Source organism: Schistocerca cancellata, chromosome 6 (genome assembly GCF_023864275.1).
Source record: "Schistocerca cancellata isolate TAMUIC-IGC-003103 chromosome 6, iqSchCanc2.1, whole genome shotgun sequence".
Taxonomy (NCBI): domain Eukaryota; kingdom Metazoa; phylum Arthropoda; class Insecta; order Orthoptera; family Acrididae; genus Schistocerca; species Schistocerca cancellata.
In genome coordinates, this window is record NC_064631.1 from 162431512 (window position 1) to 162454558 (window position 23047).

General features: G+C 42.2%; 1 protein-coding gene across 2 annotated transcripts in view; it reads left to right on the top strand.

Annotated features, from left to right (window-relative positions):
• The window catches only part of LOC126191052 (uncharacterized), a 145166-nt gene extending 122927 nt beyond the window's left edge, over positions 1-22239 (top strand). The window contains exon 4 of one of the 2 annotated variants that reach the window (XM_049931765.1): positions 19196-22235. In XM_049931765.1, coding sequence (XP_049787722.1) covers positions 19196-19367 — 172 coding nt within the window. In that variant the 3' untranslated portion in view covers positions 19368-22235. Of the gene's footprint in view, positions 1-19195 lie in introns of both variants that reach the window. The other variant, XM_049931766.1, reaches the window with a different exon arrangement.
• The last annotated feature ends 808 nt before the right edge of the window (positions 22240-23047 follow it).

Sequence of the window (23047 nt, forward strand, 5' to 3'; positions counted from 1 at the left end):
GGAGATACTAAAAGGTATCAGATAGATTATATAATGGTAAGACAGAGATTTAGGAACCAGGTTTTAAATTGTAAGACATTTCCTGGGGCAGATGTGGATTCTGACCACAATCTATTGGTTATGAACTGCAGATTGAAACTGAAGAAACTGCAAAAAGGTGGGAATTTAAGGAGATGGGACCTGGATAAACTGAAAGAACTAGAGGTTGTAGAGAGTTTCAGAGAGAGCATAAGGGAACAATTGACAGGAATGGGGGAAAGAAATACAGTAGAAGAAGAATGGGTAGCTCTGAGGGATGAAGTAGTGAAGGCAGCAGAGGATCAAGTAGGTAAAAAGACGAGGGCTAATAGAAATCCTTGGGTAACAGAAGAAATATTCAATTTAATTGATGAAAGGAGAAAATATAAAAATGCAGTAAATGAAGCAGGCAAAAAGGAATACAAACGTCTCAAAAATGATATCGACAGGAAGTGCAAAATGGCTAAGCAGGGATGGCTAGAGGACAAATGTAAGGATGTAGAGGCTTGTCTCACCAGGGGTAAGATAGATACTGCCTACAGGAAAATTAAAGAGACCTTTGGAGAGAAGAGAACCATTTGTGTGAATATCAAGAGCTCAGATGACAACCCAGTTCTAAGCAAAGAAGGGAAGGCAGAAAGGTGGAAGGAGTATATAGAGGGTTTATACAAGGGCGATGTACTTGAGGACAATATTATGGAAATGGAAGAGGATGTAGATGAAGACGAAATGGGAGATAAGATACTGCGTGAAGAGTTTGACAGAGCACTGAAAGACCTGAGTCGAAACAAGGCCCCGGGAGTAGACAACATTCCATTTGAACTACTGATGGCCTCGGGAGAGCCAGTCATGACAAAACTCTACCATCTGGTGAGCACGATGTATGAGACAGGCGAAATACCCTCAGACTTCAAGAAGAATATAATAATTCCAATCCCAAAGAAAGCAGGTGTTGACAGATGTGAAAATTACCGAACTATCAGTTTAATAAGTCACAGCTGCAAAATACTAATGTGAATTCTTTACAGACGAATGGAAAAACTGATAGAAGCCGACCTCGGGGAAGATCAGTTTGGATTCCGTAGAAATGTTGGAACACGTGAGGCAATACTGACCTTACGACTTATCTTAGAAGAAAGATTAAGAAAAGGCAAACCTACGTTTCTAGCATTTGTAGACTTAGAGAAAGCTTTTGACAATGTTAACTGGAATACTCTCTTTCAAATTCTGAAGGTGGCAGGGGTAAAATACAGGGAGCGAAAGGCTATTTACAGTTTGTACAGAAACCAGATGGCAGTTATAAGAGTCGAGGGGCATGAAAGGGAAGCAGTGGTTGGGAAAGGAGTAAGACAGGGTTGTAGCCTCTCCCCGATGTTATTCAATCTGTATATTGAGCAAGCAGTAAAGGAAACAAAAGAAAAATTCGGAGTAGGTATTAAAATTCAAGGAGAAGAAGTAAAAACTTTGAGGTTCGCTGATGACATTGTAATTCTGTCAGAGACAGCAAAGGACTTGGAAGAGCAGTTGAACGGAATGGACAGTGTCTTGAAAGGAGGGTATAAGATGAACATCAACAAAAGCAAAACGAGGATAATGGAATGTAGTCAAATTAAGTCGGGTGATGCTGAGGGAATTAGATTAGGAAATGAGACACTTAAAGTAGTAAAGGAGTTTTGCTATTTAGGGAGTAAAATAACCGATGATGGTCGAAGTATAGAGGATATAAAATGTAGACTGGCAATGGCAAGGAAAGTGTTTCTCAAGAAGAGGAATTTGTTAACATCGAGTATAGATTTAAGTGTCAGGAAGTCGTTTCTGAAAGTATTTGTATGGAGTGTAGCCATGTATGGAAGTGAAACATGGACGATAACTAGTTTGGACAAGAAGAGAATAGAAGCTTTCGAAATGTGGTGCTACAGAAGAATGCTGAAGATAAGGTGGGTAGATCACGTAACTAATGAGGAGGTATTGAATAGGATTGGGGAGAAGAGAAGTTTGTGGCACAACTTGACTAGAAGAACGGATCGGTTGGTAGGACATGTTCTGAGGCATCAAGGGATCATAAATTTAGCATTGGAGGGCAGTGTAGAGGGTAAAAATCGTAGAGGGAGACCAAGAGATGAATACACTAAGCAGATTCAGAAGGATGTGGGTTGCAGTAGATACTGGGAGATGAAGAAGCTTGCACAGGATAGAGTAGCATGGAGAGCTGCATCAAACCAGTCTCAGGACTGAAGACCACAACAACAACAACAACATCTTCACCCCTTCCTCCCCCTTCCTTACCCCCATCCCGGACCCCTCTCCTCCCCCCCTCCCCTGCGGCTCCCACACCTTCTCCTATGGGCGCTGCTCCCCCTCCCCAGCCGGAGAAGTGTCCCACTCCTTCGGCGTCTGCCAGTCAAGGGCGCCTCTCCCGGGATGCCCCTTCCAGGCCAAAGGTCTGCTGCCACGCGACGACCGCGAGGGCCGCGGTCTGTCGGCCCCCAGGTTGCCCGGTCTCTTTCTGTTCCTGATCTTGCTGCAGCTGGCTCCTTTATGCCACGCAGCCCTCCTTGATCTCAGCCTGAAAAGAAGAAAAAACATAAGTCCCGGGACAATGAGCCTCTGGTGTCACCGGAGGTCCCTTCCCCGACTTCACAACCGGATTCTGACCTGTCGTTCATGGATGTCGCCCCCTCCTTGTCGGTGATGGGTGGGGACCCGGCGGTATGACTGGATTTAGCATGTTCAGCCCCAATTTAAACCATCGTTCTGTGGTTCTTCAATGGAATTGTAATGGATACTATCGTCACCTTCCGGAATTGAAATCCCTTCTTTCGTCCTACTCTGCAGCTTGTGTGGTTCTCCAGGAATCTCATTTTACTGATGCTCACTCACCGACCCTCCGTGTTTTCTGTCGAAATCGGGTCGGACCCCTGCGGGCTTCTGGTGGCGTTTGTACGTTGGTCCGTACAGACATTGCTAGCACGTGAATTCCTTTTCAAACTACATTGGAAGCGGTTGCTGTTAGGGTCCACTTAGACTCTGCGATCACAGTTTGCAATCTTTATCTCCCTCCTGACAGGACTCTTTACACCTGCTGCCTTAACTGCCCTTCTTCAGCAACTTCCTCCTCCTTGGGGATTTGAATGCTCATCATCCCTTGTGGGGCAGTGCCTTTCCATCTAGACGAGGTCTTCTTATAGACCAATTTATTGCAGACCACGACCTGTGCCTTAATGATGGCTCCCCTACTCATTTCAGTGCCGATCATGGTACCTTTTCTGCCATTGATCTTTCTCTTTCTTCTCCCTCTCTCTTCCCTTCATTACACTGGTCGCCACACGACGATCTTTGTGATAGTGACCATTTCCCATTGATTATCACGCTCCCTTCCCGCTCCCTGATGGCTAGGTTACCTCGTTGGTCTTTCCAACGCGTCGATTGGCCTCTATACATTGCACAAGTCGTGTTTCCTCCCTCTTTGTCGGGTTGTATTGATGACGTCCTACGTGACGTGTCTGACGTGATTGTTCGCGCTGCTAGCCTTGCTGTCCCGCGCTCATCTGGACCATTTCGTTGCCAGCAAGTCCCGTGGTGGAGTACGGCCATTGCCATTGCCATCCGTGATTGCCGTAGAGCTTTGCAACACTTTAAGAGGCACCCATCCGTAGCCAGCCTTACTACCTTTAAACGCCTTCGCGCTAAAGCCCGTTATTTAATCAAACAGAGCAAGCGGATATGTTGGGAACGATTCGTTTCTTTCCTTGGTTCTACTGTCCCTCTGTCACGGGTATGGGCTACACTTCGCTCTCTCCAAGGTTGCCATCGGCAGTCCACCCTCCCAGGCCTTCACCTTCCAGTGGCATCTGTACGGACCCATTAGTTCTTGCAGAACATCTTGCGACCCATTTTGCAGTGGCATCAGCGTCAGCCTCCTATCCAGCTGCTTTCCTTCATCAAAAACAGCGGGCTGAAGCTTCCACCTTATGTTTCACCCCTTGCGAGTCAGAATCTTACAACGAACCTTTTACTGAATGGGAATTTCTTTCTGCTCTCTCTTCTTCTCATGATACGGCCCCTGGCCCAGATTCCATTCATAACCAACTGCTTCAACATCTCAGTGCTCCACAACGGCAACATCTTCTTCGGGTATTTAACCGTATCTGGCTCCAGGGTGACTTCCCTTCTCAGTGGAGGGATAGCATTGTGGTTCCTGCCCTTAAGCCTGGTAAGAACCCCCTATCTGTTGACAGCTATCGGCCAATTAGTTTGACAAATGTTGTTTGTAAGTTACTTGAACGGATGGTCACCCGTCGGCTCAATTGGGTCCTCGAATCTCAGGATCTATTGTCCCCTTACCAGTGTGGCTTTCGAGAGAGACGGTCTCCAATCGATCATTTACTTCGCTTGGAATCCGCAGTTCGGCAGTCTTTTTCCCAGCGCCGCCATTTGGTTGCAGTGTTTTTTGACCTTCGCAAGGCCTGTGGCACGGCCTGGCGCCATCACACCTTACTTACCCTTCATCAGTGGGGTCTTCGGGGCCCACTCCCAATTTTTTATCCGCCAGTTCCTGATCCATCGGTCATTCAGAGTTCGAGTTGGTACTGCTTTTAGTTCTCCATGGACCCAGGAGACAGGCATCCCACAGGGTTCTGTCTTGAGTGTCCTTCTTTTCCTCATTGCTATCAATGGACTTGTGGCCTCTGTCGGTCCCTTGGTCGCCCCTGCCCTGTATGTGGATGATTTCTGCATTTGGGTTAGTTCCTCCTCGATGGCATCTGCAGAATGGCAGCTCCAGGTAGCTATACGGCGTGCCTCTGCATGGACCCTCTCACACGGATTTCAATTCTCTCCTTTAAAATCGCGAGTGGTCCACTTCTGTCACCGTACTACGATCCACCCTGATCCAGAGCTCTATCTCGCTGCACAAAGATTGCCTGTGGTCCCACAGTTTCGTTTCCTGGGTCTTCTTTTCGACAACAAGCTTACTTGGCTGCCCCATATCAGACTCCTGAAGGTAGGATGTTTCCGTAAACTCAATGTCCTTCGCTTCCTTGCCCACTCCTCTTGGGGTGCGGACCGTTCCCTCCTCCTCCGTCTTTATCGTGCTCTAGTTCTGTCTCGCTAGGACTATGGTTGTCAAGTTTATGGTTCAGCTGCTCCTTCCACACTGCACGTGCTGGATCCAGTCCACCATCATGGTATCCGTTTGGCCACCGGTGCCTTCCCTACTAGCCCTGTTGATAGTCTCCTGGTTGAAGCTGGGATGCCCCCCCCCCCCCCCCCCCCTTTCTGTTCGGCGGTCTCAGCTTCTGGTGTCTTATGCACTCAGTATCCGTTCCTCTCCCACTCATCCTTCCTATTCTATCCTGTTCCCAGACCATGGACGTCGCCCACCCGACTCCCGCCCTCAGGCGGGATTACCAGTTGGGCTGCGCCTTGCGTCTCTTTGCTGTGATTTTCAGCTTCCTTCTTTGTCCTGTCTTCCTCGCTCACTCCCCTCCACCCCTCCTTGGTTAGATCCTCGGCCTCGAATTCGGATGGATCTCCGCCGAGGTCCGAAAGATTCCATCCCCCCGGTGGTGTTCCGTTCCTTTTTCCACCAATTTTATGGGAGTTTCGGGATGCTGTTGTTTTTTACACTGATGGCTCTAAATCTGCTGATCATGTTGGGTATGCCTTCATGTCCTCTGTTGGAACGGAAAGTCATCTGCTGCCACCTACATGTGGGGTGTTTACTGCGGAATTGATGGCAATTTCCCAGGCCCTTACCTTTATTAAACAGTCCCAACACAACCGCGTTTTGTTATGTACGGACTCAATGAGTGGCCTTCTTGCTATTGACCGGTGTTTTTTGCGCCATCCATGACCATCTCGCTGATATTCACTATGCTGCTTGTTCCATTGACTTCCTTTGGGTCCCTGGCCATGTGGGTATCCCAGGTAATGAGCTCGCTGATGTTTGGCTGGGGGAGCAGTTACTTACCCCCCGTTTTCTGTAACCCCTCCTGCAGCGGATTTACGGCTTCACATCAAATCCCACTTCGCACAATCATGGGCCACTTCTTGGGAGGCTACTCCCCTGTCTAATAAACTTCGTGCAATTAAGGTGACACCAGGCCCGTGGCGTTCTTCCTTTCGTCTCTCCCGAAAGGACTCGACCACACTGTGTTGTCTCCGCATTGGCCATACCAGGCTGACCCATGGTTTTCTTTTGCGTGATGAGCCACCCCCACTATGTGGTTGTGGAGCCTTCCAGTCAGTAGCCCACATTTTGGTTGAATGCCCCCTTCTTTTGGCTCTGCGTGCTAAGTACAGACTCCCCCACACTTTACCTTTGATGTTGGATGACGATTCCCGGGTGTTCTCTCTGGTTCTCGGTTTCCTCCGGGAAAGTGGTTTTTATTCTCAGTTTTAAGGTTTTTAATCTCTCTCTGGTGTTGGGGCAGGGCAGTGAGTGTTTGGGTGTCTCCCACTGTAAGCAGTGTTCGGAGATTCCCGATTCACCTCCCTGACCGAAATCCTCTTTTCTTCCCCTTTTACTCTGTTTCCCCCCCCCCCCCCTTTTTTTTTAAGGCTTGGTTAGTCTTTCTATTCCCATACGTACTTTCTACATTCTAGCAGTTGTACCTTTTACGTCACAAGTGGTCTTGCCCATGGTGCTTCAGCATAGTGTTGGGTTCGTTCTCTCGCCGACTTCCCTCATTTTGTATTTTACCAATGACAACATGACTGCCCTTTTACGTTTTTACCTTTTTCCGTTTTATTGTTCTGACTTTACTGAGATGTCCCATTAGCGGAATGGAGCATATTTGAAACAAGGGACTGATGACTTTGCTGTTTGGTCCCTTAAACCTCAACCAACCAACCAACCAACCAACCAACCCTTGTGTGTGTGTGTGTGTGTGTGTGTGTGTGTGTGTGTGTGTGTGTGTGTGTGTGCGTGCGTGCGTGCGTGCGTGCGCGCGCGCGCGTGCTCTTTGTATCACATTTTAAAATTTTGTATTTGCTACCGTTTTTGTGTAGGTCTTGTATTATAATGTTGCATTTTAAAATATGTTACAATGAAGGTTAAGCTTTATACCACATTGTGTACATTATGTTTTTTAAAAATGTTGCTGAGTCTACTTTTCTTCTGCCTCTACCTGCTAATGAAGTGGAACAAAGCTTGGATGTTTGTGAAATACACCCTGGATAAAAAAAGGCTATCACCCCAAGGTCATTCATGAAATTATAGATTTCATTAGTCTAAAAGGAATGAATTGGCACAGAGAGAGGTACTGCGTGACAAACAATTTGTGTTGCTTCTTTTCTGTGGCCAGTTTCATATAGACTTGGAAAACTTAAAACATAAATATCATCATCGCATGTAAATGTCAACTTTCAATGTTTCATCTTTTAATACATGATATTACCACAACACAAGAATTACACCAAAACTGTGGCGTACACAAAGTGTGTTAGTGCACTGCCCTGACTGTGGGACTAGCAACATCAGACAAAACAGGAAGGAATTTAAAAATACGGCACTAGGAACACACAGAATTAAAAAGAAAAATAGGATGTAAATGCACCGTCAGATCTCACATCATACAAAATAGTCATATGGTGCAGAATATCAAAATGAACCTTGTAACATTTCCTTTATGAAGAAAGGATGCTTTTTGGAGAAATTACACCCCCCTCCCCTGAGAAAATTATAAAGAAAAGACATTCACTGAACAATGCATACCAAGAAACACCAGTTTCTTGGACATCAGCCACCCTTTTATTGACAACTTCTTTCAGGTTACTCCGCAAGTTTGTTTGTGCATCTGGACGTTTGTAAACATGCTTGTGTAAGCAGTCCATGATGTGACCAAGCTATGGCAACACCTTCTATTGTTTCCTGTGTTTTTTAATTTCTCGCAGGTAGTGACCCAAGTCACTCAACTTGTCCACTCAACTATCCACTGCAACTATTCTAAGCATTTATGAAATCTAAAAATTACTTTTAACCTTTTATTGGTAAAGCACACATTTGAAATTTTTGACAAGTTATGATATAACTCTTCTGAAAGATAAAACATGGCAATACTTGTAATGTATCAAACTGCAGTAACTAAGGGAGTGGAAGTGTTTGGTGTTTCCAGGGGAACCTTATCAAAGATTTATACTGCATGTATGGAAAGAAGAAGAAAACCATCCACTAAGTCACAACACAGATGAAAGTGTGTTTTGAGTGATTATGACAGAGGGTCATTGAATAGGATTGTGGTTAAAAATAAGAGGACAACAGTTGCAAGTCATGCAGAATGAATGTGAACTTTGTCAGCAGCAAAATAACATGAAGGGCACTTCAGAAGCAGTGAATTGCTGGGTGAGCTGAAATAACAAACAGTTAATCAGTTATGGAAATGACCGTAACAGGAAAATGTGGTGATGCTGTGTTTAAAGTAGTCGGGGCCCCTGTTCACACATCTCATGTTGTTGAGGACTGGTATTGTGAGTGTGAGAGGGAATTGTTGCATCTCTGCTGGCCACCATAGTCACCAGATCGCAGTATTATTGACTCTCAGTGCTCGACTTTGGTGAGAAGGGTGTATGATCGCTATCCATTTCCATCATTATTGTCTGACTTTCTATTTTGCAAAAAGAATTGAATAAGATTCCCTTGAAAACATATGGGCATTTAACTTCTAAGAAAGGAGTATACAAACAGCTACTCCATACCATGAGAAATATTCAGTGATTGGGACAATTGGTAGCAAATTGGCAGCATGTACCTATAAATCAAATATCATTGTTACGTGTTTTATCCTCCATCGCATCGGAATTTATCTATTTTGCACCAGCCTTCCTGCGTTGTATTTGACCATGAATGACACCTGTACAGTGCCCTCAGTATGTTGTGTCTGTTGCAGTCAGAACATTATTCTTTGTAGTTGGGAGTGCATTATGTCACAGCTTAATGAATGCAAATGTGAGGAAATCATTGGTGCTTGAATGTGGGTGGTTCTATACCCAAGGTAGCCAAATTGTTTGGTATTTAAAGAGGCACCATATCAAAGATTTATAATGCATACAGGGAAAGTGGAAAAAGCATCATCTGCCAAGTCACAATGCACATGAAAGTTCGCGTTGAGTGATTGTGGTGGACATTCATTGAAGAGGATTGTGATGAGAAATAAAGAGGATGACAACTGTAAAAGTTACTGCAGAACTGAATGTCACACACACGAACCCTGTCAGCATCAAAACAGTATGAAGGCTGCTCGGAATTACATGGCAACCTGGAATTCCAAAACCATTCATCAGTGCTGCAAATGCCAGGAAAAGGAAAATGTGGCGCCAAGGCCATAAATCGTGACTATGGAGCAATGTAAGACATTTATTTGGTTGAATGAGTCTTGTTTTGCACTATTCCTGACTTCTCGCTGAATTTATGCCTGAACAGTGAAAGATGGTGGGGGGTTTGGGTAACCATATCATGGTATTCCATGGGCTCAGTGGTTACGCTGCACGGTCGCATTACTGCCTAGGATTGTGTGAACATTTGGCTGATTGGGTCCATCTCATGGTACAGTGTTTGTTTTCCAGTGGTGGTGATATGTTCCAAGACAACAGGGCCTCTTTTCACGCAGTTCTTATTGTCCAGGACTGGCATTATGAGGATGAGGATGAATTGTTGCATCTCCCCTGGCCACCAGACACCAGATCTCAATATTACTGAGCCTTTCTTATCTACTTTGGAGAGAAGAGTACTTGATCACTATCCACCTCCATCACTGTTACATGAACTTGCCACTATTCCGCAGGAAGAATGGTGTAAGATCCCCTTAAAAACCACACAGGATCTGTATTTATCTATACGGAGATGACTGGAAGCTGCTTTGAATGCCAACAGTTTTCCTACACCATGTTTGCCATGTTAGTGTGTTGTGCATGTGGTGGTGTTTCCATAATTTTGTCTGTCACCTGTACATTAAAAGTGTCATCGCTTGTGGGAACCTCCTGATACTCAGGCACGTTCCTCAGAGGATTCAGTCTTGTCAGCAGTATGATTAACCACACAAACATGTTTCCTCTTTCTTCTACCCTCTCTCCCCCCTCCTGAGGAGGAGGAGGAGGAGGAGGAGGAGGTGCCATCGTAGGTGGATTTGAATCTGCATCCTTCTGAAATAAATATGTCTGGATCACTTCATTATATATAATATTTACAGCATAACTAATGTCCTCAGTAGCCTCCTGAATATTCTCTGCAGTATCTACAACAAAATAATAATCTTTAGTTCCACTGTACATTACACAAGTATCATTGTCACATGTAATTCTCTGTACATCTCACTCACACCCCACGGCCTCAAAACAACACCCATTAACACCCAGTGGGGTAGATACTGCTGTACCTAAGTCAGTATCACCGGTTTTGTTACTGACACACTCATTTATTTCAGTATAACATATATTCACTAAGTTCTACCATGTTACTATTTCCTGCATCCATGCAAGTCCTACCCTTTTGTCATCTTTCAAGCCTCTCCACAATTCTAATTTTCCTTATTGCCTGAGAAATATAATTGTGTGCGTTTTTAACCCACAACACATCTTATTCTTTCTACCTCTTTATCAGCATACTCTGTAGTAACTTTCTTGCGCAAAGCTCTCTTCTGTTCACAACCGCTAATCACTGTGCCTGTTCTGCTCTCATACTCTTTTATTTTCTTGGCTATATTTGTGTTGAATTGATCATAGCTGAGCTAATTGAGCTGCTAAAACCTTCAGCATTTCCGCCAGGATACCCCCCTTTGGTATTGGTTATTGGTTATGGCATTTACCCTTTATGAATTTCACACACATGACTACTATTGTAAATACTTAAACATAAGTGATTTACTTTTAAAAAATAAGTAAATACAGGGTGTATGAAGAAGAATCACCCGATTTAAAAAGAAAAAAAATAATAATAATAAATAATAACTATTATATTATTTGAGATATGTGCGTGAAAGAGCAAACTCTTGAGTTTTACACGGCTCCTGTTAGCTAGCAGCAGTGTGCGCCTATTACATTCTAGTAAAAGTGGTCTAGGGACAACAGAAAGCGTTTTGTGTTCTATGTTTGCGCAGTCTGGGTCAGTAATAACTATTCAAAATGAATTTCATACTGGTGTGGTGTGGATCCTCCTACAGCATAGAGCATTAGACGGTGGCATGAATAATTCCGAGAAACAGGTTGTTTGTGCAAATCGCCGGGCTGTCCCCGGGTGTCTGAGACAGATGTTGAATGCATCTGCCATAGTTTCACAAGAAGTCTGCTGAAATTCATTTGCCGTGCAGTTAGACAGCTCTAAATCCCCCTGATGTCCATCTGGCATGTGTTGCGTTGACGTTTTCACGTGAAACCATACAAAATTCAGCTACTGCAAGCTCTTCGTGAAGGTGACAAACAACAGCATGTGGAATGCTGTAATTTCGTTCTTGGAAAGAGGGACAGTTTTCTTCCATGTTTAGTGACGAGGCAACATTCCCTTTAAATGGAAAGGTGAACTGTCGTAATGTGAGAATATGAAGCTTGTACAACAAGAGGAGGACTCTCCAAATTTAAGTGTGTTTTTGTGCAGTTTTGTGGGAAAAGGTGTATGGTCAATTTTTCTTTGTCAAGAACACTGTTGCAAGAAGCACCTATCTCGATATGCTTGAGAACTTTCTTTTCCCACAGTTGGAGACTCAATTTGAACGACTTCATTCACCAACAGGATGGGGCATCGCCACACTGGCATCTGGAAGTGTGGGAATTTTTAAGTCAATCGATTACTGAACAATGGATTGGTCTCACTGGACCAAATTACTAGCTGCCAAGGTCACTGGACCTGACTGTGTGTGATTATTTCTTGTGGGAGGTTTATAAAAAACTCTGTTTATACGCCTTCATTACCAACAACAATGAATGAACTGAGACATTGCATAACAGCAGCTGTGGAAGCTATAACTCGAGACATGCTCAGTGCAGTGTGGGAACAATTCAAATACCGCATTGACTTATGCCATGCATCTCATGGGGGACATATTGAACACCTATGCAAAGGTATGGGGAAAAAAACTTTTTGAGGTTTCCCATTCATCAAAAAACAAAATTCATTGTATATATTTATTAGTTTCAAGAATATAAGCATGCCAAATCGGATGATTCTTTTCAATCACACTGTATAATAAGATGTTACCTGTTCCAAATGTCACAAACTAGCAGATGTTCCATACAATTCTCAGACTCTTATGTTGTGGAAATTCTGTCCACTAAGTTCAAGAAAACATTAGTAACTGGAATAACAAAACCAAGTGACAAGAAGAACACTTAATTGTAGCACTGTCATAATGCTTCTTGATGAAACTCAACTTCAGCCCCTGAATCGCTACACATGTTTAACGCCTTGTACACTTCTATGCAATAAGCCAGACCTTGTGCAGTTAGTAACCAGGAAACAACTAACATTCGTATTTACACATCGTCAGAACACCATCTGAATTTACATACCACATTTAACACATGAAAACAGAATTGACAGCCTGGTGGAAGATGACACGGTATTTGCAAAGGGAGGGGGTGGGGACAGGTAAAAAAATCTCTGCATACGCTCTACTGCATGTCTTCAGTGTTAACAGATGCAGGTGCGGTATTATGCTCGGTCCGGTTGCAGATGTGAGTTCCGTGTCTGGACATCAAAATGTAGAGGTGTGGGATGGACGATCTCAACGGTGGCTGGATTGAACTGTGGCGATAGATTGTTGCTACCAGCAGCCTGCTGTCTGGCAAGTTGACATGGAGTATGTGGCAGCACATGTGTCCTGTTGTGGCACAACTGTACAGCTTAAGGCAAGGTGTACCAGAAGGCATGGAAACCAGCTGTGATTTTTGAAAAAGAAGACACCTGTCAGCAGCAGCAGTCGTGGTGCAGCAGAGGTGTGCAGAATTAGTATACCCAATAAGGCGTTGATGGTTGAGCAGCTGCGCTGTCGTAGTCTCAAAACAGCTGCCCTACAGGGCAAAAAGCTGAAGTATGCGTAGAAGTGGTGCACTGGCTGGAAGTCCACAGCAGTGACTATGGTCCGATTCTCACTTAAAGACTCGAGGCACACGTGTGAATAACAGCTGCACATCGCAGTGTCGAAAATAATTTCAGTGTGCAGTATCGCAGCAGTAATGGTGCAGCAGTAGTAGATTGGGAGCCAACCAGTATGGACGTAGGCAGAAGAAAGCAGGCAGTATTCAATTATTTCATTTGTGTGTACATTGAGAAAGGCAACAAAAAGTGTTGGACTCACCAAATAGTTAGTTCAAGGTTGCTGAAAGGAGTGTTCGAGACACTACAGATCGAAGAGAAGATGAAATTAAATTCTTAATTTTTTGATTAATGTACAGTCGTGTGATTAATGAAGACTGAAACAACAGCTGTAATGTCAGCTGTTCATCTTTTCCGGGTATCTGTGTAATTGCTGCAGTTTAAATGAGCTGCGTTATCAATATAGAAATGGTCACACAATGCTTTGTAAAATAGTAAGGAAAGTTTGTAAAAATGCATGGAAAGTCCTGCACAATGAGAGCGTACTGTAATTCACAGAAGAAAGGTGGCTGAAAGATGCCAGGGAATTTGAGAACCATGCTATGTGACCTGGTCAATGGAATCCCATCATCCCAAAGGGGAATGTAACTCAGTGGTTGAAGAAATATTTTCACTGGTTACTTTATAGACAGTGCTGGCAAAGTACCATGGCAAGATGAATGGTTGGTAACAGTCTTAGTGAACACTGAATCAGTTTATCCCCAAATGTGAAAGACTATTCAATTTATACTGCTATTAAAGTGTGTGCAATTTTGTGGCTGCAGTACAATAAAGCCTTGATTACAGTGGTCAGGCTGAGGTAACAGAAATTAATTTAAACTAATGTTTGCTTGACTGAAGATTTGTTCATTCAGATGAAAGGGCTGTCTCCAGAGATCAGCATATGCTGCTTAGTGTTATTGCAAGTTTTATATATCCACATTCGAACAAAAACACTACTTTTAGAACATAAACATAAACAGAAAATAGTTTAACAGTGATGTTTATCAGTATCATTTCTCTCTCTCTATTTGGTTTCACAGCAAAACTGTCACAAAACTAGCACATACTTGAAACTGTGTGGCTCTCGTTTAATCCTATCATGATTCTCTTTGTGCTGCATCAATGGAAGGCTGACAGCAGCTGTTGCTGGGGTTGTGAACAAGGTGCACTGCCCCATTCACCTACGATTGGTGCTACACACTGTTAAGTGAGGTTTCATGTGCGTAAAGCCGTATGTCATGGCAAGGATGTGGTGCTGTTTCAAGCTATGCCCATGTTAACAAATAAAGCTATTTACACAAGGGTGGCACGGTGGAAACTTTGTCACTTTGTGGTCTGCGCCACATCCATTTGTAGCCACCTGTGGCGTACTGCTATTTTCATTAATTTTGAAGAGTCAGAACGTGAGAGGATTTAGAGCTGCATCTCTCTCTCTCTCTCTCTCTCTCTCTCTCTCTCTCTCTCTCTCTGTGTGTGTGTGTGTGTGTGTGTGTGTGTGTGTGTGTGTGTGTGTGTGTGTGTGTACAAGGTGCGACAATAAAGCAATGAGACTGATTGGAAAGGGGGGGGGGGGAGTTGCTTACCGTTTTAGTCAGGTTTAGGGGTCTCCCCTTCAAATTAGTTCCCTTCTGACTGCACACACTTTTTCCAGTGCTTATGCCATTGATGGTAACATTTCTGGAACTCATCTTCTGTAATATCCTCCAAGACCCTCGTCACAGCTTTTTTTGGACATCTTGTGTTGGTTGAAAATGGTGTCCCATGATTGCCGTTTTGACTCTTGGAAATAGAAGAAAGTCACATGGAGCGATATCTGGTGAATAAGGTGGCTGTGGTAGTACTGAAATTTGTTTTGAGGTTAAAATTGCTGTATTGACAGAGCAGTATGGGATGGTGCATTATCGAGATGCAGAATCCAATTATCAACAATGCGGACATAAAGAACTCTTTTACGAAGTCTTTCTAAAATTTCTTTGTAGTAATATAGGTTAACTGTTTGTCCAGGAGGCACCCACTCTTTATGAACAATTCCCTTGGAATCAAAGCAGCACACATGCATGCATTTCACTTTTGACTTTGAAATGCGAGCTTCTCTCTCTCTCTCTCTCTCTCTCTCTATCTCTCTCTTTTTTTTTTTTTTTTTTTTTTTTTAACACCATTGCGGACTTTGGCATTTTGTCTCAGGATCATACTTGGGGGGGGGTGGGGGACAACTTTCATCACCAGTGATGACACCGCTCAACAATTCTGGATTGATTTCAGTTTGCTCTAACAGATCAGCTGCCACATTTGTCCGTGTTCTCACTGTTGTGGTGTGAGATTTTTGGGGACCATTTTTGCACAAATCTTTCTCATAGAAAGATCTTCAGTTACTATTAGACGAACCATTTCTCGATTGATGTTCAGTTCTTCTGCAATCATTTTCACGGATAATCTTTGATCAAACTGAGTTCACACTCCCTGGCCAAGTTGACATCCGTCCGTGAGGTTGATGATTGTCCACTGCGGTCTTCATCTTCAACATTCGTTCTGCCTTCACTACACATTTTATGCCAATGAAAAATTTGAGCTCTTGACATAACCTCCTCTCCAAAAGCCTTCTGAAGCTTACCGTAAGTTGTCGTCATGTTTTCACCCAGTTCAATGCAAAAAGAAATGGCATACCTTTGCGCAGTATTACGCGGTTCCATTTCCGTGACAAGTGACACAAACACATGTTAACTTATTACAGCACAACTCACGACTGAGCAGTTGCATCGATGTGCCGCTTGGACTAGAAGCAGCTTATAGACCAAGGTCAAAGATATTGTGCCTATGCAAGCCTGCAGGGTTGTGACATCTTGCCAAGAAAATAAGTCTCATTACTTTATTGTCATACCTTGTATATAAAATAATAATAATAATAATGCCACATCTTATAGTTGACATCACAGATTGATAGTGAACTGGTTTTATTTTCGTTAGTGCCCATAGTTATTGTGATGCTACACAAATAAGTAAACCACTGGGCATACTTCGAAAAATGTAGACGCTTTGAAGAATGTAGTCGCTGCCCAGTTTACGTGCGATGGGTTTTAGGACATAGATATACTGCTTACAAAATACAGCTAATATAATGAAATTTATTTTAACAGTAGAAGGAAAGCAATACCTCTTTCCTTTCGTGAATAAATAATATATTTTGACATTTGGCTGCAATGAGCTACGAAGGGAAACACTCAGTGTTATGGCCACACACTATGGGAATTTGTGTCTCATGTTTCTCTTTCGTATGTGATTTACGAAGCCTGTTACAATAACATTTTCAGTTAACATTGCATTAAGAGCTATTTTCATTTTAACCCTCAAGCGGGTGCACTATTGTAAAAAGTACAGCGATGATTTTTATGCCTTATCAGTGCATTAAGCTTTGGCTATGGGTGGGTGGGGGTGTGCACAGGCGCCAGTAAAAAATACGACAGCAGTGGTTTTTATGCCTTATTGGTGCCTTAATGTTGAGGTATTGGGCGCAAGCTTGCTTTTACTTAAAAATGTCTATGTTTTAAATCTTACAAAGCAAGCTTGCACATGTGATGACTTTAGGCACGCCTGCCACAAGATTAAAATAGGAGACAGAAATTGTAGATCCAGCGGCAGAGTTGGCTATTAGTGTATACATAAATTGTTATTATTTACACTAGCAGTTTCATTCATGAAACATTCAGTAATTGCTTAGCTGACATATTGTTGAGAAAATGACATGTATTCCACAGAGCAACAAATATGAGATGGGATTTTCCTATTAATATAACTAAAGTGTTCTGCGTTCAGCGAGTTTCATGCTCGTCTATTTTATACTTACCTATTTGGGCTTTCTTGATGCAGGCTGGTAAAATGCAATTTTGCATATGTTTATAACAGTTACTGCACACTTACTTATGTTATCTGTGAATAATAGCACTTTCTTCCCCTTGGACGAAAAAGTTCAATCTGCGCACCTACAGTGGTGTGCATTACATTTTTTGTCCATGAACAATGGGTTTTGCCAGATAGAAATGCAAATCCCCTACTCACTTGGTACCTGGTTATAGAAATTCCATTTTTCAGGTGGGATATGCTGACACATGTTAAGTAAGGCTTTCTTCTTGACACTTTCTATTGGCAGAAGAGTGTCACACAAAATAGGGAAAACTGGAATGTTATCCAACAGCAGATTTCTTTTCCTAGTACCTCGTGGCTTCTTCACCGTGCTGTGACAAATCCATAGTTGCTGGCTGTTAAGAGTTTTTCTTCCCCTTACTGTGGTAGGGTTCTCAGATGAAATTTGCAACCAAACACTTAGTAATTTTGAATGAGTCTCTGTGCAATCCTCGGTGTAGTTAGCACAGATTTCTGAAATCCTCTGATTTCATCTTGCAGACAAGACATCCTTTGTCCTTCGCACTGTGAATGGCTGGAATTGAAACATCTAGGTGAAAGGATATTTCATCCCTTCCCATATTGGCAAAATCTGTATCACATAATGGGAAATTATGTCCTGTAACAAGGAATTTCTGGTCTGCAGAAGTTAAATGGTTGTGGATGATCAGATTTTCATAAAATGCCCTAGTATTTTGAACACCTCTCACAAAATCTGCAGTATTTAGGCTTAGGTGGAAATAAAAACATATGAAAAATAGGAGTTATCATCAAAACTTTCCAGTTTCTTTTCTCTGAATGCTGTCCTTCACTTTGTCTAACACAACATAGAAACACTTTCGAGACATTCCGGAAATGGTCCAGATACATGTTCAGCTACTTCACTACATCAAATGTGCCATATTTATTTTCTTATTTCAACCATAATGGATGTACCCAATATGTTCTTCTCTGCTGAACATTTACAAATTGCAAAGGATCAGTGCATCACTATTGTCGTTTGATGATGATCTCTATCTTCAACATATTCTGTCCACTCGTCCTGCATCTCTCTGACAGTGCCCCTTCAGTGTGCATTGCTCATGTCTCTCAAGCACCACATTCCTGCCTCACCACCCAGGCACCTATACCACGCCATTTCTGTGTGAATTGGGCATATGTCAGAAGTAGGACTGCAGCTGGTTGAGGTCGGTGTCATGCTGGCTCATTATAGAATAATATTGCCTGATTAACCAGTGTAACCCTCCATTGTAGATGGTGGCTGCCAGGCAGAGATTGCTTTGGCTAGAAAGGACAGATTTTATAATGGTAAGCTGCATACCTGTTTTGCCAGAGCGTCACTTCCAACCATGTAGCCTATAACAGGTCCACACCTGTGATGTGTAGTAACTAGTCTGCTGATGCCTGGTTGCCCTACCGTTTTGCTGTGTCGTTACTGCACTGCTGGCCCCTTCTTGCCTGTCATATAGTATGGTAATCGGCTGGTGGAGTTGCTGCATCTGACAACTGTATTTTGTTGGCTCTGCGCTCACCTGCTCTTGTGGCCTTTTGCAACAGCTGTGCAGCATCACTATTTTGCTCAGCAGCACCAAGAAAACTGTGGTGATGCCACAGTTCATTAAAACTGATGTTGACAACAATTTCACAATGGTATCATATGTATCAAAAATAAGTACAAAAATTCCAATCTGTTTGAAAAATAAATACCAGTATGATACACAGTTATTTAAATATATTTGTAAGTGTGATGTAAAAAACCAGCAGCAAATAGTAAATTCTTGTTTTAGATATGGGAAGATAACAACCAAAACATAATACTTTGAATTCTGCCTGCTCCCAATTCCTACCCTTTCCCTTGAACTCATGGTTTAATTTTTATTAATCTCACAAATAATGACGGTTAGTGGGACTTCTTTTATCTTTGCCTTTTTAAGACCTTTTCAACATACTCTTCATTATTATAATGCCAAGAGATAGCAATATATGTGTAACAACAAGGAAATGTAATAACTGTAATGATGAAGTTTCTTTCCTCAGTATCGTGATTAATATTAAAAATCATGAGGTAGTGCATTTATCTAAATTTGGAAACAAACTTTAATAGTATTAATGATAATACCATAAGAGTATAACATTGGTAACAGGCACATTTCAGCATTGTATATGCAACTACAATTTGAACTTATTTTTTTTTTGTTCTTTTCCCTCCTCCAGAATTGAAAGATCTGCTGTGGAAGCTTTGCAGGAAGCAGCGGAAATGGTTATTGTACAGTTATTTGAAGATGGCATGCTCTGTGCAGTACATGCAAAGCGAGTAACATTGTTCTGTCGTGATATTCAACTAGTTCTCAGGCTGACAGGAACTCGTGTCTTTGGGACGAATTAATAATATATGTCTGTTCATTGGATACATTTTTTCTGTTGTAATTTTCTGTTAATGTATGACAGCATCCTGGTTCATGGATACTATTGTAATAGTTAAGTGCCATCATTGACTTTGGAAAGTGGTTTCTCTACATATAACATTTTCAGCTGTCATTTATGAAAGTAATCTAATGATGTTAAGTTTTATAATAATTTAAAAGTCAACAGATTATTTTTATATAGAAGCCATCAATAGTAAATACAAACATATAGTGATTTTCTTAGTCTAGACTGGTGAAACTGTGAAGTGTATGTGTACCTTTCCTCATAAAGTTATGACATTACAGAAATGTACAGGGTGACTATCTTAATCTTAGAACAGATGGATTGGAGAGGGGAGGGGAGGGGGGGCACAGACAAGCTGGGTCTGACAGTCCCACATTTTATTTATATTCCAAAAACGACATAAATATTAAGCAGCAGTGCCAAAAATACTTCTTTTACTGTTTGTTTGTTTGTTTTTAAATGTACCATATGTTGCCTTAAAAATAAGGTTGTGTTCCACCAAAAATCTGAAAATTAAATTATTCATTATTTAGAAACCTTCTTAAACATTTACACATTATAGTGCATAGTATGAGCTGATAAAAAATGAATCACTTTTTAAGACATATGTGTTACTGATCTGTACTGTCTACACTATCTTTGCACAACATTACAGATTAGAACAGACCCAGACATTTTCCACAACTTTAAAAATTTTTTTTGTTTGATTGTCTTTGCATCTACGACAATGACCTCATTCCCTTTTGGAAAAACTTTCTTCTCAGTGGTAATCACATATAGTTGTGCTGCCAACTTATGAATGTTTCTTGGGAGATCCTTCTGGTTAGCTGTTTGTGCCATGTCTGTCTTATCCATATCAAATCCAGTTGCTTGAGAAATAGGTTTCTTGAAATACCAAGTTCCGTGTTTTCTTTGTGTACAACAAACAAATTTATACCAGTAATGTTCAAAATAGCATAAAACATACACAATGGCCTGAGTCTTGTTTGGCTTCCAACATTATATTCTGAGCACCTGGCATCAACTTCGTCCACTCCACTCTTTGTTGAATTATAGAACATGACTCTCTCTTGCCTTCTTTAAATAGTCTGTTTCTTCATTGATTTTATTGTTTGTATGCATCAGCAGGGTTACGCATCTATTTTTCTTTTGTACATATGACATCAAATAAGGTTGAAATCTGTGAAGTTTTCTAGCAAGATTGTTGCTTTTGAATGAATTGTCAAGGCTAATATTCCTCCCTGTTCCCTTCATTGGCTCTACAAGCCTGACCACAACATTGTCAGCTGCATTACTCACTTTAAAAAACTGCAAGTTACTATTCCACATGTACTTCCAAATTTTTTTCATCTGCCAAGATAAATATTTTGATCCCTAGTTTCCATGCTATGAAGCAATAAACGTTCTGAAAGAACAACATTCCAAAAAGATAGTAACATTTCACACACTGTAAGATATTCACTTGTTGCATAATGTATTCTGCAAATTTTGTGACCCCCTTCATAACATCACTTATAGGGACTAACTTCTCACTTTCTTTATGTTCTTAGCTTATATTGTTCAATCTGACCCTTCTCAGAAGAAAAACAAAATCTTTTCAGTGACATACTTGGAGGAATGATTTGTTCCTATGCCACAAGAGTCTCAAAATTTGTCCATATTTGTTTTACCACCGTAAATAAATATACAAAAGACTAAAAAATGCTTTAAACTCCTCTTTTTTGAAGTTTCTTGGAATATGTGGGTCACTTTTGTAAAGAGATACTACGTGAGCTACTTACGTATTTGTCCTCTCTAATCAAATGAACAGTTTTCAGGCCTTGACAGTGATGTTAGCTTTTCTGGCTCAGTCACTGATACCAAGCAAATGTGTAACTATATTGTAAGATTTGAAGTGAACATTTTGCTTGGGAACATTTTTCAGGCATTTAATTTGTACCTTTCTCCACAAACTGTAAGATAGTGATTCACTGGAAGAAGGATTGCAACTAATCATACTAGTTTACAGAGAATCTCAATTAACGTTAATGAATGTACTCATATTTATGACAGGAATGTCATTATCTTCATTGACTGAGAGACCCAGTTTGTCAGTTCTAGGGTGAACGGCTAACATGCCATAGTCAATTAAAAAAATTGTTTTTAAGCCTTTTTTTAACCTCTTAGGCCTAAAGAAAACATCTTTATATTGATTTTTTTCTATGGAAAATACACTTTGACAATCGAAGGAGATCTTTTTCCTATGTCTTTTTATAATCACTCTCTTAAAGTAATTATGTAGTCAAATAAAAACATGTGCAATTATATTTTTCTAAAAATAAACACAAAAATTATAAATATTGTAGCAGAAAAAGTGTTTGTGTGTTTGCTGCATGGTAGTGGTTCCAGTATAACATACAGAGGTGTTGTTATTCACCTTGTATAAGCTCATACCACTTACTGTGTTTTTCAGTAGTATAATTTGTTGTGATTAGTGATAGAAATTCTCTAACATAGTTAACATGTGATTTTTCATGAATTTTTATTCATGTAAGGATGGTAACATGAGGTTGCTGTCACAGTGGAAGTCTAATTTGACAAGGATAACAGGAAACACATATGGAACTTCTTGCCACCCAGCCATTACTCATACAAATGTGCTCTAGGTAGATGCACCTTTGTTGAAACTGACTGAGAAATAGGTGTTGAAAGTAGACTACCGTATTTACTCGAATCTAAGCCGCACTTTTTTTCCGGTTTTTGTAATCCAAAAAACCGCCTGCGGCTTAGAATCGAGTGCAAAGCAAGCGGAAGTTCTGAAAAATGTTGGTAGGTGCCGCCACAACTAACTTCTTCCGTCGAATATACACTCCTGGAAATGGAAAAAAGAACACATTGACACCGGTGTGTCAGACCCACCATACTTGCTCCGGACACTGCGAGAGGGCTGTACAAGCAATGATCACACGCACGGCACAGCGGACACACCAGGAACCGCGGTGTTGGCCGTCGAATGGCGCTAGCTGCGCAGCATTTGTGCACCGCCGCCGTCAGTGTCAGCCAGTTTGCCGTGGCATACGGAGCTCCATCGCAGTCTTTAACACTGGTAGCATGCCGCGACAGCGTGGACGTGAACCGTATGTGCAGTTGACGGACTTTGAGCGAGGGCGTATAGTGGGCATGCGGGAGGCCGGGTGGACGTACCGCCGAATTGCTCAACACGTGGGGCGTGAGGTCTCCACAGTACATTGATGTTGTCGCCAGTGGTCGGCGGAAGGTGCACGTGCCCGTCGACCTGGGACCGCACCGCAGTGACGCACGGATGCACGCCAAGACCGTAGGATCCTACGCAGTGGCGTAGGGGACCGCACCGCCACTTCCCAGCAAATTAGGGACACTGTTGCTCCTGGGGTATCGGCGAGGACCATTCGCAACCGTCTCCATGAAGCTGGGCTACGGTCCCGCACACCGTTAGGCCGTCTTCCGCTCACGCCCCAACATCGTGCAGCCCGCCTCCAGTGGTGTCGCGACAGGCGTGAATGGAGGGACGAATGGAGACGTGTCGTCTTCAGCGATGAGAGTCGCTTCTGCCTTGGTGCCAATGATGGTCGTATGCGTGTTTGGCGCCGTGCAGGTGAGCGCCACAATCAGGACTGC